This window comes from Scyliorhinus canicula, chromosome 7, assembly GCF_902713615.1.
Source record: "Scyliorhinus canicula chromosome 7, sScyCan1.1, whole genome shotgun sequence".
In the NCBI taxonomy this organism is placed as follows: Eukaryota; Metazoa; Chordata; class Chondrichthyes; order Carcharhiniformes; family Scyliorhinidae; genus Scyliorhinus; species Scyliorhinus canicula.
Window position 1 is genome coordinate 48,630,455 of NC_052152.1, and position 18,344 is coordinate 48,648,798.

Here is an 18,344-nt window from a genome sequence, read left to right on the forward strand (position 1 = left end):
GCAATGTCTTACCATTGGTGCAGTGGTACATAAGCTCTTGGATACTGGCCAAACGTTTCACATCAACCTCAGGTAAAGGAGGAGTAAACTGAAGAAACGTCTCTAATGGCAACTTCTTCATCATTTGCTGTTCAACTTTGGCAGGGTCAAAGCCTTGTATTATCTAAGATAGGAGAAAAAAACATCAGATAATTCAATTTCTAGTAGAACTGTTTAATACCCAAGACTTGGGACTGGAGAAAAGGACAAAGGAATCAGAACTCATTAATTTTGTTTCTTTCTAAAATATGAGGTATAGATTCTGCTTATAGCATAGATAGGGTTTAAAAGAAAGTATTAGAGCACAGATTGGGGTTTAGAAAAATGTTATGGTGCATAGATCAATATCAATTTATAAAAAAAAAACATTTGCAGAGCATACATAAACACAAATACATAGGGACTTCCGGTTGCGGCTATGACCAGCTAAGTCGCACGTTTGGCTGCTCCTGTTAGGAAGGTGTTTTCGGGCCGATTGGAGGGCCCCTAACGGCGCTGGAACGGCAATTCCCGGTGGGGGAAGGTTCCCAGAGGAGAACCCCGTCAAATTTATGGTCGTCACCCGAAGTGGGGCAGGAAAAAAAGCGGCAGCAGCTCCCCGAAAAAAGAGGGGGAAGAAATCCAAAATGGCGGCCGGCGGCGCACCCGAGGACTGGAGGAAATGGGCGGAGGAGCAGCAGGCCGCTCTCCTGAGCTTCTTCACGGAGCTGAAAGTGGAGCTGCTGGAGTCGATGAACGCGACGACCACCAGGCTGATGGGGGCACAGGCGACCCAAGAGGCGTCAATTCGGGAGCTGCAGCAGGAGATGACTGTGAGGGAGGAGGAGGCCACGGTCCTCGTGGGAAAGGTGGAGGTGCACGAGGCACTCCACCTGAGATGGCAAAACCGATTGGAGGAGATGGATACCCGCATGAGGCGGAAAAACCTGAGGATCCTGGGCCTGGCAGAAGGGCTGGAGGGGTCGGACCTCCAGGGGTATGTGGCAGAAATGCTGGGCTCACTGATGGGGGCAGGGGCCGTCCCTTCGCCCCTGGAATTGGAGGAGGCCTACAGAGTAATGGCCAGGAAGCCAAGAGCAAACGAACCCCCGAGGGCGGTGCTCGTTCGGTTCCAGCGATTCAGTGACCGGGAGAGGGTGCTGAGGTGGGCCAAGAGAGAGAGGAGCAGCAAATGGGAGAACTCGACGGTGAGGATCTTTCAGGACTGGAGTGCGGAGGTGGCAAAGCGGCGGGCCCGGTTCAACCGGACGAAGGCGGTACTGCATGCCAAGAGAATTAGATTCGGGATGCTGCAGCCAGCGCGCTTGTGGGTGACCTACAAGGACCAGCACCACTATTTCGAGTCCCCGGAGGAGGCGTGGGCCTTTGTCCAGGAAGAAAAGCTGGACTCGAACTAGAACCAGGGGATACGTGGCGGTCGTTGCCGCTCTGGTACTTTAAGCTGGACACGTGGCTTTCTGTTGGTTGGATTTTCACTTGGCCGTATTTTTGGACCCTTTTTGTTCTCTATACCAGTTTTTTCTCTCTTTTTCCTGTTATTTATAATGTTATGGTGGGGGGGGGAATGCCGGGGGTATGTGTTTCTTGTGGGGTTTTTGGTTGTTTTGTATTTATCGGTGGGAGATCGGGGACGGGGGTGGAACTGAAGATGGAGGGGCGGGGAGGGGCAGGGCGAAAGCGCGGGCTTTCCTCTGGTTTCCCGCGCACGGGGCAGAGGAGGGAGGGGGGTGGGAGTAAGGGGCGTGGTCAGCAATGGCTCCCTTTCCCGCGCTGGAGCGGGGTCAAGGAGGGGTGGTAAGGGGGGGGACGTCCCCCATGCCGGGAGGAGCCGGAGTGTGGCAGGGGCAGCCGGGTCAGCGTAAACCAGCTGACTCACGGAAGTACTATGGAGGGTGCGTCGCGGCTAGGAAGGGTCCTGAAGAGGCTGGTTTAGCTCGCTCAGCTAAACCGCTGGTTTTTAAAGCAGACCAAGCAGGCCAGCAGCACGGTTCAATTCCCGTACCAGCCTCCCCGGACAGGCGCCGGAATGTGGCGACTAGGGGCTTTTCACAGTAACTTCATTGAAGCCTACTCGTGACAATAAGCGATTTTCATTTCATTTCATTTCCTAGCCTGGGGGGGGGGAGGGGGGGGCACCGGGTTGCTGCTGAAAAGGCCAGGGAGGAGAAGTTGAGGACTGGAGGGGGGGGGGGGGGGGGGGGGGGGGGGGGCGCCATCGCCATGGGGAGCGGGTCAGAAAGGGAGGGCTGACTCGGGGCGAGCAGGTGACAGGATATGGCTAGTCGGCGGGGGAAAGGGGCGGGCTGCCCTTCGACCCGGCTGATCACTTGGAATGTAAGGGGGCTGAATGGGCCGGTCAAGAGAACGAGAGTAATCTCGCATTTGAAGGGGCTGAAGGCGGATGTAGCAATGCTACAAGAGACCCATTTGAAGGTGGCGGACCAGGTCCGCCTGAGAAGGGGGTGGGTGGGACAAGTGTTCCACTCAGGACTGGACGCAAAGAACCGAGGGGTGGCGATCCTGGTAGGGAAGAGGGTGTCGTTCGTGGCGGCGGAGGTGGTGGCGGATAAAGAGGGTAGATATGTCATGGTGAAGGGTAGGCTGCAGGGGGAGAAAGTGGTGATGGTTAACGTGTATGCCCCGAACTGGGACGACGCTGGCTTCATGAGGCGCCTACTGGGCCTCATTCCGGACCTGGAGGCAGGGGGCCTAATCATGGGGGGGGACTTCAACACAGTGCTGGACCCTGTGTTGGACAGATCGAGTTCACGGACGAGTAGGAGGCCGGCAGCGGCAGAAGTGTTAAAGGGGTTTATGGAGCAGATGGGAGGGGTGGACCCCTGGAGGTTTGGGAGGCCGAGGGCGAGGGAGTATTCCTTTTTCTCCCATGTCCACAGAGTCTATTCTAGAATTGACTTTTTTGTATTAAGCAGGGGACTGATCCCGAAAGTACGGGAAGTGGAGTACTCGGCCATAGCGGTCTCAGACCACGCGCCACACTGGGTAGATTTGGAAATGGGAGAGGTGCGAGACCAGCGTCCGCTGTGGCGTCTGGATGTGGGGTTGCTGGCGGATGAGGAGGTGTATAAGAGGGTCCGGAAGAGCATTGAGAGATATCTGGACATTAATGACACGGGGGAGGTGCAGGTGGGGATGGTATGGGAGGCCCTGAAGGCGGTGATCCGGGGGGAGCTGATCTCCATACGGGCACATAGGGAAAGGAGGGAGAGACAGGAGAGGGAGAGGCTGGTGGGGGAGCTTCTGGACGTGGATAGGAAATATGCGGAGGCACCAGAGGAGGGGCTGCTGGGGGAACGGCGTAGTTTGCAGGCTAAGTTTGACCTGTTGACCACCAGAAAGGCGGAGACACAGTGGAGAAGGGCGCAGGGCGCGATTTATGAGTATGGGGAGAAGGCGAGTAGGATGCTGGCACATCAGCTCCGCAAGCGGGATGCGGCTAGAGAAATTGGGGGAGTGAGGGAGAGGGGTGGGAACATAGTGCAGAAGGGGCCAGAAGTAAATGGGGTTTTCAGAGACTTCTGTAAGGAGCTGTATCGGTCAGAGCCGTCGACGAGGGGAGGGGGGATGGAGGGCTTCTTGAACAAACTGAGGTTCCCCAAGGTCCAAGAGGAGCTGGTAGAGGGGCTGGGGGCGCAGATAGGGCTAGAGGAGCTAGTCAAGGGGATTGGGCATATGCAGTCGGGGAAGGCGCCGGGGCCAGACGGGTTCCCGGTGGAATTTTACAAAAAATATGCGGATCTGGTGGGCCCTGTGCTGGTGCGAGCCTTCAACGAGGCATGGGAGGGGGGGGCTCTGCCCCCGACAATGTCGCAGGCACTGATCTCTCTGATCCTGAAGCGGGATAAGGACCCCGTGCAGTGTGGGTCATATAGGCCTATCTCGCTCCTGAATGTGGATGCCAAGCTGCTGGCAAAGATCCTGGCTACCAGGATAGAGGATTGTGTGCCAGGGGTGATACACGAGGACCAGACGGGTTTTGTGAAAGGGCGGCAGCTTAATACGAACGTGCGGAGACTGCTAAACGTCATCATGATGCCGGCAGTGGAGGGGGAGGCGGAGATAGTGGTGGCATTGGACGCGGAGAAAGCATTTGATAGGGTGGAGTGGAAGTACCTGTGGGAGACGCTGGAGCGGTTTGGATTTGGGGAGGGATTTATTAAATGGGTGAAGCTGCTCTATTCGGCCCCGACGGCAAGTGTAGTGACGAATGGTAGGAGATCGGAGTATTTTGGGCTCCATCGGGGGACCAGACAGGGGTGCCCCTTGTCCCCCCTGCTCTTCGCACTGGCAATTGAACCGTTGGCGATGGCACTGAGGGGCTCAGGGGGGGTGGAGAGGGCTGACAAGGGGCGGGGAGGAGCACCGGGTATCGCTATACGCGGACGACCTGCTGCTATACGTGGCAGACCCAGAAGGGGGAATGCCGGAGGTGATGGAACTGCTAGCAGAATTCGGGGACTTTTCGGGGTATAAGTTAAACTTGGGTAAGAGTGAGGTTTTTGTGATACACCCAGGGGACCAGGAAGAGGGAATCGGGAGACTCCCGTTGAAGAGAGCAGGAAAGAGTTTTAGATATTTAGGGGTGCAGGTGGCAAGGAACTGGGGGACTCTCCACAAGTTGAACTTCTCTAGGCTAGTGGAACAGATGGAGGAGGAATTTAAAAGGTGGGACATGGTGCCGCTGTCGCTGGCGGGCAGAGTGCAGTCCGTTAAAATGACGGTCCTCCCAAGGTTTTTGTTTTTATTTCAGTGCTTGCCCATCTTCCTCCCTAGGGCCTTCTTCAAAAAGGTGACGAGCAGCATCATGAGCTACGTGTGGGCGCACGGCACCCCAAGGGTGAGGAGGGTCTTCTTGGAGCGGAGTAGGGAGAGTGGAGGGCTGGCATTACCCAACCTTTCGGGGTATTACTGGGCGGCTAATGTGTCGATGGTGCGCAAGTGGATGATGGAAGGGGAGGGGGCAGCTTGGAAACGAATGGAGAGGGCGTCCTGTGGCAACATAAGCCTGGGGGCCCTAGTAACGGCGCCATGGCCGCTCCCTCCCACGAGGTACACCACGAGCCCGGTGGTGGCGGCCACCCTCAAGATCTGGGGGCAGTGGAGGCGACACAGGGGGGAAGTGGGAGGTCTGATGGAGGCACCGTTAAGAGGGAACCATAGATTCATCTCGGGGAACATGGACGGGGGATTTCAGAGCTGGCACAGGGTGGGCATCAGGCAGCTGAAGGATCTGTTTGTAGACGGGAGGTTTGCGAGCCTGAGAGAGCTGGAGGAGAAATTCGGGCTCCCCCCGGGAAACGTGTTTCGACATTTGCAGGTGAAGGCATTTGCTAGCCGCCAGGTGGAAGGGTTCCCCTTGCTCCCCAGCAGGGGGGCGAGCGATAGGGTGCTCTCGGGGGTCTGGGTCGGAGGGGGGAGGATATCGGACATATACAAAGTAATGCAGGAGGCTGAGGAGGCATCAGTAGAGGAGTTGAAAGCCAAGTGGGAGGGGGAGCTGGGAGAGCAGATAGAGGATGGGACATGGGCTGATGCCCTGGAGAGGGTTAATTCTTCCTCCTCGTGTGCGAGGCTTAGCCTCATTCAATTTAAGGTGCTACATAGAGCCCATATGACGGGGACAAGGATGAGTCGGTTTTTTGGGGGTGAGGACAGATGTGTCAGGTGTTCGGGAAGCCCAGCGAACCATGTCCATATGTTTTGGGCATGTCCGGCACTGGAGGAGTTCTGGAAGGGGGTGGCAAGGACGGTGTCGAGGGTGGTGGGATCCAGGGTCAAACCAGGATGGGGACTAGCGATCTTTGGGGTTGGGGTGGAGCCGGGGGTACAGGAGGCGAGAGAGGCCGGAATACTGGCCTTTGCGTCCCTAGTTGCGCGGAGAAGGATACTGATACAGTGGAAGGACGCGAGGCCTCCAAGCGTGGAAACTTGGATTAATGACATGGCAAGCTTTATCCAGTTGGAAAGGGTCAAATTCGCCCTGAGAGGGTCGGTACAAGGGTTCTTCAGGCGGTGGCAGCCTTTCCTCGACTTTTTGGCTCAAAGATAGGGTGCAGAGGTCGCAGCAGCAGCAACCCGGGGGGGGGGGGGGGGGGGGGGAGGGGAGGGGGGAGGGGAGGGGGGGGAGGGGGGGGGAGGGGGGGGGAGGGGGGGTGGCAACAACGGGTGTGGTGGGTTATTTAAGGTTGTAATGCGGACAAATTTGTTCGCAGTTCATGTTTGATGTCAATTGTTGCTTTGTTTGTTTTTGGGGGGGGGAGGGGGGGAGGAACAGCGCGCGCGGGGGGTCGGGCGGGGGGGGGGGATATCTGTTAAGAGGGAATCTTGTGTAATAGTCTATGGTTAGGGGGGGTAAATATTTTCATGTAAAAAATCTCTTCAATAAAAACTATTTAAAAAAAAAATAAACACAAATACATAATTGTTGAAAAACATAACATGATCACTACAATTTGACATTTTTCTCTTTTTCATCCCGTAACACCACCCCCCACCCACTGACAAAAGTCCTCAAATAGGGACAAGGACAACCTCCATCCCGCCCAGAAACAGCCCCAGCCCCGCCCCGCAGGCCCCAAGGGCGAACTTAATTTTTCCAACTTAAGGAATTCTGCTACATCACCCAGCCACACCAACACCCTCAGTGGCTCCACCGACCTCCACTTCAGTAGATTTCACTGCTCAGCAATCATTGACGAAGGCCAGACATCAACCTCCTCCCCCTCCAACAGCTTCGGAAGCTCCGACACCCAACATCCGGCACCAGAGGGCCCGGCGACATCCTCACCCCCACAATTTTTGAGAATGCTTTAAATATCGGGGCCCAGAACACCAACAATTGCGGACATGACCAAAGCAAGTGGACATGATTTGCCACTCCCCCTCTCACACTTACCCTCTACATCTGAAAATAACCCACTCATCCAAGCCCGCATCATGTGAGCGCTATGCGCCACTTTGAACTGTACCAAGCTCATCTGATGACCCGACTCGACCCGACCCAACAGAAGTCCTCGAACGATCCGACTTCGAAGTTGAAGAGGCCTAAACCGGAAGTGCGACCCTGACCTCGATTTCGACCCAACCCGGATCTTGGAGTGCCTAACCCGGCGTAGGAACCGAAGCCAGCCCCCGGATCGCCTGATCCAGCCACCGGAGCACCCAACCCGGCCCCTGACCACGAGACCCATCCCAGAGAGGCCCGCCAAGAAACCCGACTTACCGAAGGATGGAAGGAAGAATACACGTGGAGGCCCGACCAGGCCTGTTCCAAGGCCCCTCTCCAGGAGCGCCTGACCTGACCACCAAGGATGGAGCAGAACACGGGACCCAGCCCAACCTGACTCAGGAAGCCCCTGCGACCCAAGAGCCCCGAAATGGCAGAGGCACCGGGCGAGAATCCGAAAGCGCCGCAAGGTATTCCCGTACTTGTAGAATGCCGGCCTCGACCGGATCGCAAATATGCCCCCGCCAGCCACCCCAAAACCGCAATCAGTGCCCGGGAACCTGCCAGAAGTGACCCCGTAAACAAAACCAGCGCCCTTGCCCCCGCCAGACTCAACCACCTACCTTCCACAAAGCCAGACGTCTCTCATCAGATCCCGGGTCCATTCAGACACAGCGCTGACCGAGGAAGCGAGGGAATCGCGGCGGTTTGCAGATGAGACTAAAGCAACACGGTTTCAACACTGCTCTCCCCAGCACACGCTTGACAAACATTCAAGCGATCGAAAACAAGTTGGACGAACTTAATGCTAGACTTACCTCTCGGAGGGAAGAAAGAGACTGCTGTGTGCTCTGTTTCACAGAGACATGGCTCACCCCCGCCTCACCGGACTGTGCCATACAACCTGAAGGCTTCTCAATTCAGCAGACAGATCGCACCATGTCATCAGGTAAAGCAAAGTGTGGAAGGGTTTGCCTCCTCATCAGATGCTCAGATGTGGTGACCCCGGCGACCTACTGCTCCCTAGACCTGGAATACCTGACCGTGAAGTGCCGACCGTACTACCTTCCACGTGAGTTCACTTCAGCCATTGTCACAGCGGCCGACATCCCACCCCAGGCAGAAGTGAAGAAGGCGCAGGATAAATTGTATACAGTTATAAACATCAACAATGAAACAGAACCCCCAGAGGCCTTGTTCATCTTGGCCGTGAATTTCAACAAGGCCAACCACAAGAGTGTACTGCCAAAATTCCACCAACATATCTCCTGTCCCACCAGGGGCGATAACATTCTTGACCACTGCTACATAAAAATATAGGGCTCCTACCGTTCCGTCCCCCGACCGCACTTTGGAAAATCAGATCATAAGATGGTGCTACTTCTCCCGGCATACTAACAGAAACTTAAGCAGGAGAATCCGGTTAAGTAGGTTGTGCAATGCTGGTATGAGGAAACAGAAGAGCTCCTACGTGACTGTTTGGAGTCTGTGGACTGGTCCATAGTTAAGAACTCAGTGACCAACCTAAACGAGTATGTCACCACCATCACAAACCTTATCAGCAAATGTGTGGGCGACTGCGTGCCAACGGAAGTAGTACATACGTTCCCCAACCGGAAACTATGGCTTAATCGGAAGATTGACTCCCTACTGAAGGCCAGGTCTGAGGCCTTCCAAGTCAGGTGACCCTGACCTATATAAGAAATCCAGGTACGATCTCCGCAAAGTTATCTGGGATCCAAGAAACGATATCAGACCAAGACTAGGGTTACAGATTCTCGTTGGTTGTGGCAAGGCCTAAACAATATAACGGGCTACAAAGCGAAGCCAAGTAGAATCTCCGGCAGCAGTGCACCCCTCCCAGATGAACTCAATGCATTCTATGCTCGCTTCGAGCAGGAAACCATCAAACTGCTGTCGACTGCCCCTGCAGCCTCGGACACAGCCATACCCACTGTCACAGCTTCCGAAATCAGATCAGCCTTCCTGAAAGTGAACCCTTGGAAGGTGACGGGCCCGACCGGGTCCCTGGTCGTGCACTCTGATCCTGCGTGGACCAGCTGGCAGATGTGTTCGCCGACATCTTCAACCTCCCCCTACTCCATTCTGAGGTCCCCATCTGCTTCAAGAAGACCACCATTATGCCAAAGAAGAACCAGGGCAATGTGCCTCAGTGGCTACCGTTCGGTGGCCCTAACATTGATCGTATTGAAGTGCTTCGAGTGGTTGGTCATGTGGAACATCAACTCCATACTCCCAGAACGCCTTGATCCACTGCAATTTGCATACTGCCGAAACCGATCCACAGCAGACACCATATCCCTGGCCCTGCACTCATCCCCGGAGCATCTCGACAACAAGGACTCCTACATCCGATTCCTATTTATTGACTACAGCTCCGCCTTCAACACTATAATTCCACCAAGCTCATAACAAAGCTCCAAAACCTAGGACTTGGCTCCCCACTCTGCAATTGGATCCTCAACTTTCTGACACATAGACCATAATCAGTAAGAATAAACAACAACACCTCCTCCACGATAGCCCTTAATACCGGGGCCCTGCAAGGCTGTGTACTTAGCTCCCTAGTATGCTCCCTATATACAGACGACTGTGTGGCAAAATGTGGCTCCAACTCCATCTACAAGTTTGCTGACGACACGACCATAGTGAGTTGGATCTCGAACAACGACAAGTCAGCATACAGGAGGGAGATAGAGAACCTAGTGGAGTGGGGTAAAGACAACAATCTCTCCCTCAATGCTAGCAAAACTTCAGGAAGCAAAGTGTTATACACACTCCTGTCTGCAACAACCAGGCCGAGGTAGAGATGATTGACAGCTTCAAATTCCATCACCAGAAATCTGTCCTGGTCCACCCATGTGAACGCTACGACCAAGAAAGCACAACAGCACCTATACTTCTTCAGGAAACTAAGGAAATTCGGCAGGACTCTAATCAACTTTTACAGATGCACCATAGAAAGCAGCCCATCTGGCTGCATCACAGCCTGGTATGGCAACTGCTTGGCCCAAAACTGCAAGAAACTTCAGAGAGTAGTGAACACAGCCCAGTCTATCACACGAATCTGTCTCCCACCCATTGACTCTATCCACACCTCCCACTGCCTTGGGAAAGCGGGCAGCATATTCAAGGACCCCTCCCACCCAGCTTACTCACTCTTCCAACTTGTTCCATAGGACAGGAGGTACAAAAGTCTGAGAACACGCACAAACACAAACTGATTCCGGAAGGCTAGTGATGGGAGACGAGGAAATGGCTGGAGAACTTAATAAGTACTTTGCGTCTGTCTTCACAGTGGAAGACATGAGTAATATCCCAAAAATTATAGAGGGTCAGGGGGCTGAGTTGAGTATGGTTGCCATTACAAACGAGATGTTGCTAAAAAAGCTAAAAGGTCTTAAAATTGACAAATCTCCTGGCCCCGATGGGCTACACCCTAGAGTTCTGAGGGAGGTGGCTGAAGAAATAGCGGAAGCGTTGGTTGAGATCTTTCAAAAATCACTGGAGTTAGGGAAAGTCCCGAACGATTGGAAGATCGCTGTTGTAACCCCCTTGTTCAAGAAAGGATCAAGACAAAAGATGGAAAATTATAGGCCAATTAGCCTAACCTCGGTTGTTGGTAAAATTCTAGAATCGATCGTTAAGGATGAGATTTCTAAATTCTTGGAAGAGCAGGGTCGGATTAGAACAAGTCAACATGGATTTAGTAAGGGGAGGTTGTGCCTGACGAACCTGTTAGAATTCTTTAAGGAGGTGACAAGTAGGTTAGTCCAGGGAAACCCAGTGGATGTGGTCTATCTGGATTTCCAAAAGGCCTTTGATAAGGTGCCACGCAGGAGGCTGCTGAGTAAGGTGAGGGCCCATGGTGTTCGAGGTGAACTACTGGCATGGATTGAGGATTGGCTGTCTGACAGAAGGCAGAGAGTTGGGATAAAAGGTTCTTTTTCGGAATGGCAGCCGGTGACCAGCGGTGTCCCACAGGGTTCAGCGTTGGGGCCGCAGCTGTTCACCATATATATTAATGATCTGGATGAAGGGACTGGGGGCATTCTAGCGAAGTTTGCCGATGATACAAAGTTAGGTGGTCAGGCAGGTAGTGCTGAGGAAGTGGGGAGGCTGCAGAAGGATCTAGACAGTTTGGGAGAGTGGCGCAGGAAATGGCTGATGCAATTCAACGTGAGAAAATGTGAGGTCTTGCACTTTGGAAAAAAGAATCCAAGCATAGACTACTTTCTAAACGGTGAGAAAATTCATAATGCCAAAGTACAAAAGGATCTGGGAGTGCTAGTCGAGGATTCCCTAAAGGTAAACATGCAGGTTGAATCTGTGATTAAGAAAGCGAATGCAATGTTGTCATTTATCTCAAGAGGGTTGGAATATAAAAGCAGCGATGTGCTACTGAGCCTTTATAAGGCTCTGGTTAGGCCCCATTTGGAGTACTGTGTCCAGTTTTGGGCCCCACATCTCAGGAAGGACATACTGGCACTGGAGCGTGTCCAGCGGAGATTCACACGGATGATCCCTGGAATGGCGGGTCTAACATATGATGAACGGCTGAGGATCCTGGGATTGTATTCATTGGAGTTTAGAAGGTTAAGGGGAGATCTAATAGAAACTTACAAGATAATACATGGCTTAGAAAGGGTGGACGCAAAGAAACTGTTTCCGTTAGGCGAGGAGACGAGGACCCGTGGGCACAGCCTTAGAATTAGAGGGGGTAAATTCAGAACAGAAATGCGGAGACATTTCTTCAGCCAGAGAGTGGTGGGCCTGTGGAATTCATTGCCGCGGAGTGCAGTGGAGGCCGGGACGCTAAATGGCTTCAAGGCAGAGATAGATAAATTCTTGATGTTGCGAGGAATTAAGGGCTATGGGAGAATGCTGGTAGGTGGAGTTGAAATGCCCATCAGCCATGATTGAATGGCGGAGTGGACTCGATGGGCCGAATGGCCTTACTTCCACTCCTATGTCTTATGGTCTTATGGTCTTAACAGATTCAAAAACAGCTTCTACCCCGCTGTTACCAGACTCCTAACGACCCTCTTATGGACTGACCTGATTAATACTACAATCATGTGTGCTTCACCCGATGCCTGTGTCTATGTGTTTACGTTGTGGACCTTGTTTTGCCCCGTTACGTATTTTCTTTTCATGTACTAAATGATCTGTTGAGCTGCACGCAGAAAAATACTTTTCACTGTACCTCGGTACACGTGACAATAAACAAATCGAATCCAATCCATTGTCATTTCCAGTGCCTGGTTCAATTTCGGGGGGTCTGTCCAGTTTTATTCCTTTTCTGTGTTTCTGTAGTGGTTGAATAGTGGCTTGCTAGGCCATTTCAGAGGGCATTGCTGTGGATCGGGAATCACATGTAGGCCAGTCCAGGTAAGGATGGCAGATTTCCTTCTCTGAAGGATATTAGTGAACCAGATGGGTTTTTACGACAATCAACAGTGGTTTCATGGTCATCATTAGACTTTTAATTCCAGATATTCTATTGAGTTTAAATTCCATCACTTGCCATGGTGGGATTTGAACCCAGGTCCCCAGATCATTATCCTGGGTCTCTGGATTACTAGTCCAGTGACAATACCGCTATGCCACCGCCACCCCTTCTGTAATGGGAGGGACAGCCTTCTGAATAGTGCGCATAAAATTCTGCCCCAAATTACAATATGTGTTGATACTTTGCAATGTCCTCCAAACAAACAACTATTTCAAAATAGGGGCCGGGATTTTCCGCCGACAGGATTCGCCCGGGGTTTCCCGACGGCGTGGGGCTGCCTCACAATGGGAAACCCCATTGACTGGCCGGCGTAACGGAGAATCCAGCCTGCCAGTTGGGGTGGAAATGTGACGTGGCGGGGCCGAGAATCCCTCCCAGGATACCTATGCAGGTTGGATTTTATTAGCTTTCGCTTCTGTAAAATATTTAAAATTCTAACATACAACTGCAACAGACTTGACAACTTGCTGATAACCATTAAGGCTGAAACGTGAAGAACAACCATTCATATGCATTTCTTAAGAAGGAAATGCATATCCTTGATGTGCGCGCATGTGTGGGTACCTTCAGATGATGTGTCCGCCATGTCAAGATATCATGGAGATTAAGAAGCAGGGGCTGCTTAGGCTCTTCACGTCGTTTATTCTGTTCATATTTTTTGAATTCTTCAATCATTATCTGTATAATAGTATCAATCAGAGAGAATATTATGGTCATATCAGGAGTAATTGTTTAAGATCTAATTCCATGTACTGTTGAGTAAAATGGGATGTACTAGTAAACAAAAATACATCTCCCAGTCATATTTTTACTGTTTCAAGGTACATTTGCATTTTTGAATATGAAAGGAAAAACTGCATATAATAGAAATCGGAATAGAAAATATCAGCAATGTACAGATAGGTGGATAAACAACTAAACTGTTAAAACTCTTTGCCAGAATATACTGTACACAGCAGAAAACCCTGGGGCCGGGGCAACGAGAGTGGTGGTGACAAGGTTGAGAGGTCATGATGCCTCAGCAGAACAAGCCTGAAGGAACAGCTGTGTCTTTTCTTGTCTGTCATTCTTCTAAATTTTATTGTACCTTTACAGGTGTCACTTTTATGTGCAAATTCTGGCATTTGGAATCCATTAAATGTTGAATGGGAGTCAAATTAGTCGGGAACTGAATAGCATTAACATGAAATGATTTTTCTGATTATCTATCTTTAAGGGGCCAGTTTAGCACAGTGGGCTAAACAGCTGGCTTGTAATGCAGAAGAAGGCCAGCAGCGCGGGTTCAATTCCCATACCGGCCTCCCTGAACAGGCGCTGGAATGTGTCGACTGGGGGCTTTTTACAGTAACTTCATTGAAGCCTACTTGTGACAATAAGCTATTATTATTATTACTTTAGTGGAATGGGAGTAGTACCTGTCGTTCATTCTCGACTACACGTTTCCGTCCATTTGCTCGTGGCTCTTGAGCTTCCTCACTTGGATGAGAAATATCTTCAGTGGCAGAAAATGTACTTTGCAGATTATTTTCTTCAGTCGCAGAAAGCTGTATACATTAAAACAAGATAAATTAATGTTAAAAGGTAGGTTTTAAACTCCGGTTACATTAATCATTTCTAATTGAATTTTAAAATCAAGTACAAAAAGTTCTGAACGCCCATCCTGCCTTTTATACTGCAGTAAAGTAATAAATAACAATCATGCATCTTAAAAGTGCCACTAGTCTGATAGCCTTTATTGTCCCTTTGTTTGCATTGATATGCTGATGGGAGTCCATTCTCTAGGTCAATTACATTCTTAAAAATATGTGATTACTATTTCATGGAAGGAAGATACCCTTATTTAGCACCTTTCACTTTTCTTAAGAATTCCTAAAAGCTCTTCATTAAGCAACTAACATTGATATTGCAGCTTTAACATAAAACATCTCCTAAAGGAGTTCACAAAGAGAAGGTGGTATGAAACAGACAGAGATGATAGGCTTGTGCAGAAGAGGATATATGCACCATTCACACTTATTACTTTTGCAATTACTTTTGAAGTCTAATTACTGCTGTTTAGTAGATTTGACTGGGAAGACGATCTCAGCTGTTGGGTTTTGTTCCATACAAAACATAATAAAAAAATAAAAGGTAAACACAAGGAATAGGTAAGGCAGGGAACAAATAATGTTCAAAATGATGAAAGAATCAAATGTGACTTGCCTGGGCTTTCATGTACTGCATTGATTTTTGTGTGAAAAGATTATTCATTGACTTTTCTGGGAACTCGATAAACTCCTCAATTAATTCCTGTACAAAAGTTTTAAAGGGGGAAAATATTATACATCAATTAGGATGATTAATTTTCACATTATTTCTACCTCAGAGCACCATTAATTACAGTAGGATGTTTAAAAGATTTACCAGGACATAGGTTGGAACCTGAAGCACCTGTTATGATCCCCTGGGCTAGTGTCAATTCCAGCCCCAGTTGACCTGGAGTTGCAACACAATTGAAATTAAGAAATGTTTCTTGGAAAAACACCCAAAGTTTTTGGCCCTTGGCTGCCCAACAAATACAGTCACCAGGTTTGTAAATTTAAACACAATTCATTTTCTTAATAACAATAACTGGAATTAAATATATAGCAAATACAATAGGTTAACTATTATCTAATTCCTAACATCCCCCCCCCCCCCCCCCCCCAACTTGAACTCGCCTCACCCTCTACACATTCACAAGACAAACAAACAGAGGAGAATAGAGGGGTGCAAAATAATGATCAAATTAAAAGAGTCTTTGATTCAGATGGTGGTTTTCTGGCACACATTCCTTCAAAGTTGGCTGTCAGTTCGAGATTTCTGCTTTTAGTCTGTAATGATTTTCACTGCAGATTCATTCAGGTCTCGGTACAGCTATGTAGTTTTCCTGGAGAAAGAGAGAGAGAAAAGAGAGCAGGTCCTTTCCTCTGAGCATCCAGGGCTCAACTGTCCTTCCCTGGTCCTCTGAAAAATCATCCCACTTGGCATAATCCAATCACTGGTTTAGCACACTGGGCTAAATCGCTGGCTTTTAAAGCAGACCAAGGCAGGCCAGCAGCACGGTTCAATTCCCGTACCAGCCTCCCTGAACAGGCGCCAGAATGTGGTGACTAGGGGCTTTTCACACTAATTTCATTGAAGCCTACTCGTGACAGTAAGCGATTTTCATTTCATTTTTTTTTAATGTCTGTTTTCGGGCAGAATAAGGCCTTTTGGCCATTTCATTGACCACCAACCAACCAATTGAACCAGGTCCGACCGATCTCTCGGGTTGCGAAAAGTCTGAGTTCTGCTGTTCAAAAGTTAGCACAGTGTTCCTTCCCCTGCTCGACTTAAATATGTCCATTAAGCACCCATGGATTAAAATGATAACAGCAAAAATAAAGAAAGGGGACGAAAGAAGGGTCCTTACACACCTTAGTCTCCAGCATAATAGTGGGAACAATTTTGGGTGAAGAACTGATGTTGACTTCTATATTTTGATGTGAACCACAAGCTGTTTCTTATATTGACCGAATGACCACACAACTAGTATATTAGTTCAAAGACAGTTTACTAATAACACAAGATTTATTACTATATGCAATAACACACGCAACTATGCACTAAACTACACCTAATAACTAAGATGGCCTTTACTTAACTTAGGGGTGACCGGCTCTGTGCGGGAGATAAGGCCTTTATCTTTGTCCACGTGGGTCGGTTGGAAGTCTTCAGGTTCGTCTCGGCTGGGCTCGTCCTTCAGGTAGAGATCGCGCATTCTTCAACTTGGCTGGTTGATATGCTACAGTTGGTTGCACACAGGCTGGTCCAAAAGAGGCTGTCCTGTTGGTTTGCAGTTCTTCTTTTCCCCCTGGGCTTTCGCGCCATTTGGGGCGGTCCTAACTCCAGATCCAATAGATCACTAGGGTTTCGATCACCCTCATTGATCCTGGCCAATTAGGGGGCGGTACCTCGGTGGCTGGGCGGGTCCTAGCTACCATTGTCATATGCATGTAGGCCTTTCCAAATAAGGGGACATGGCGCCGGTTAGTCTGCTACTGTTGTAACTCCTTGATTCCAACTCTATTGTCCTGGGGGAAATGATGATTGACTCCTAATGGATACAAGTTTCAGTCAAGTCTGGCTTCTTTGCACAATATACAGAGGTTGTGTACCTGTCTGAGTCCAAGCTGACCACAGTTCCCATGGTCTTTTGCAGGTGGCTATTTTAGGTGGCTGCACTGATTTCCTGGTTGCCCTTTTGCAGAGAAAATAAATTAAGAGCTCACCTCCAGGCCTCGGAACCAATTAGGGAGGGTGGATAGGATGGCATTGTATCAGAGGGAGTGGCATTTTTCAGAAAAGTTCAGAAGGAATTGGATTTTTCAGACTACGTCAGGAATGGAGAGGAAGGCTGCCCCAACCCTGTCTCTCACTGTCACTTGAAGGTCCAGCAGCCAGGTGAACTTTCACAAGGACAGAAGGAAGACAGCAGCTTGGCCAAATAAGGAGACATGGATAGAAGTGGCTGAGGAAGTTATCAGCTGATATGTGTTTCCTTCAAGAGATGATGCTCCCAGTTGATGTTACTACTGGATGGGAAACTCCCAGAATGAAAACTTGGCTCAAAAGACCGTAATTTATACTTGTTTTTAGAAAACGTACATGACCAGAGTCACAGGGCTGCCAATTAGCTTTTAACAACACAAAAGGACACATTTATTATTTTTTTTTTATTTAAAAAATATTTAATTAAAAATAAAATTTAAAGTACCCAATTCTTTTTTTCCCAATTAAGGGGCAATTTAGCGTGTCCAATCCACCTACCCTGCATATCTTTGGGTTGTGGGAGTGAGACCCACGCAGACATGGGAAGAATGTGCAAACGCCACATGGACAGTGACCTGGACCAGGATCGAAATTGGGTCCTTGGCGCCATGAGGCAGCAGTGCTAACCACAGCATCATTGTGTTGCCTCAGAACACATTTATTAAACATTAACAGTTTGAGTATAATACAATACTCCTTCACTCACATTATTCTTCACAAATATATGCAGCAGTTAAGGATAACACAGGTTACAAAATATATATTATGCCATAATGTTCTCAGTAAATACACAGTTCCTGTAAGCCAACAGGCTAACTGAGATCAGTCACATCCCACTCTGAGGTCAAGTGGCAGATACCATCCAATTGAATGTCTGTGGATTTCTCCTAAAATCTGCCCTGATGATTATCACACTGTGAGCCAACCAGAACCTCTGGCTTCCACTCTCAGAAGGACACTTCTTAGAATCTTCTTCCAAACAACATTTTCTCGAGCTGTTTTCAGCAAAGATTCACTTCCAGGATTTCCAACTTTCCTTTCAGTTATCCTCTACCTTGAATTGCCACATCCATTCAAGCTTCCACACTATTTTTCAAGTATTCAACCATGCCAATAGAGCGTGACTGCTACACAGAGTGTACTACAGTCACCAACCATAGAATTGCTGCAGATCTTTGGTTTCTTGTTAGCCAACTTCACCAGGTCTATATTTTTCAATGGTGTTTTTAACTTCAATAAACAGTGCCTTGTTCAACTTGCAGTTCCTTTAGTCCCTCTGAGTTCAATTTTCCTGGAACAATGTTTTTTATTCCCTGATTTCTAGAACTATCTGTTCTTTAGTTTCTGGGATTTGCTTTCTTCTCATTACTCCATCGTTCTGCTTTTCTGTTTCTATTTATGGCAGAATTGTGAGAGCTGTTTCCTCTCTAGCTGCTGAACCCCAATCGCCATCTAAAACTAAACTTAAAAGGT

The 18,344-nt window shown here is 49.4% G+C and overlaps 1 protein-coding gene across 4 annotated transcripts in view; it reads right to left on the reverse strand.

The window, feature by feature from the left end:
* The window catches only part of spag17 (sperm associated antigen 17), a 349,272-nt gene that overhangs the window by 243,999 nt on the left and 86,929 nt on the right, over positions 1 to 18,344 (reverse strand). For all 4 annotated transcript variants that reach the window (XM_038801961.1, XM_038801962.1, XM_038801964.1 and 1 more), the window contains 4 exons: positions 14,742 to 14,828; positions 13,955 to 14,083; positions 13,104 to 13,217; positions 13 to 163 (listed from right to left, as the gene is read on the reverse strand). In XM_038801961.1, the coding sequence (XP_038657889.1) occupies positions 13 to 163; positions 13,104 to 13,217; positions 13,955 to 14,083; positions 14,742 to 14,828 (481 nt within the window). The remainder of the gene's footprint in view (positions 1 to 12; positions 164 to 13,103; positions 13,218 to 13,954; positions 14,084 to 14,741; positions 14,829 to 18,344) is intronic.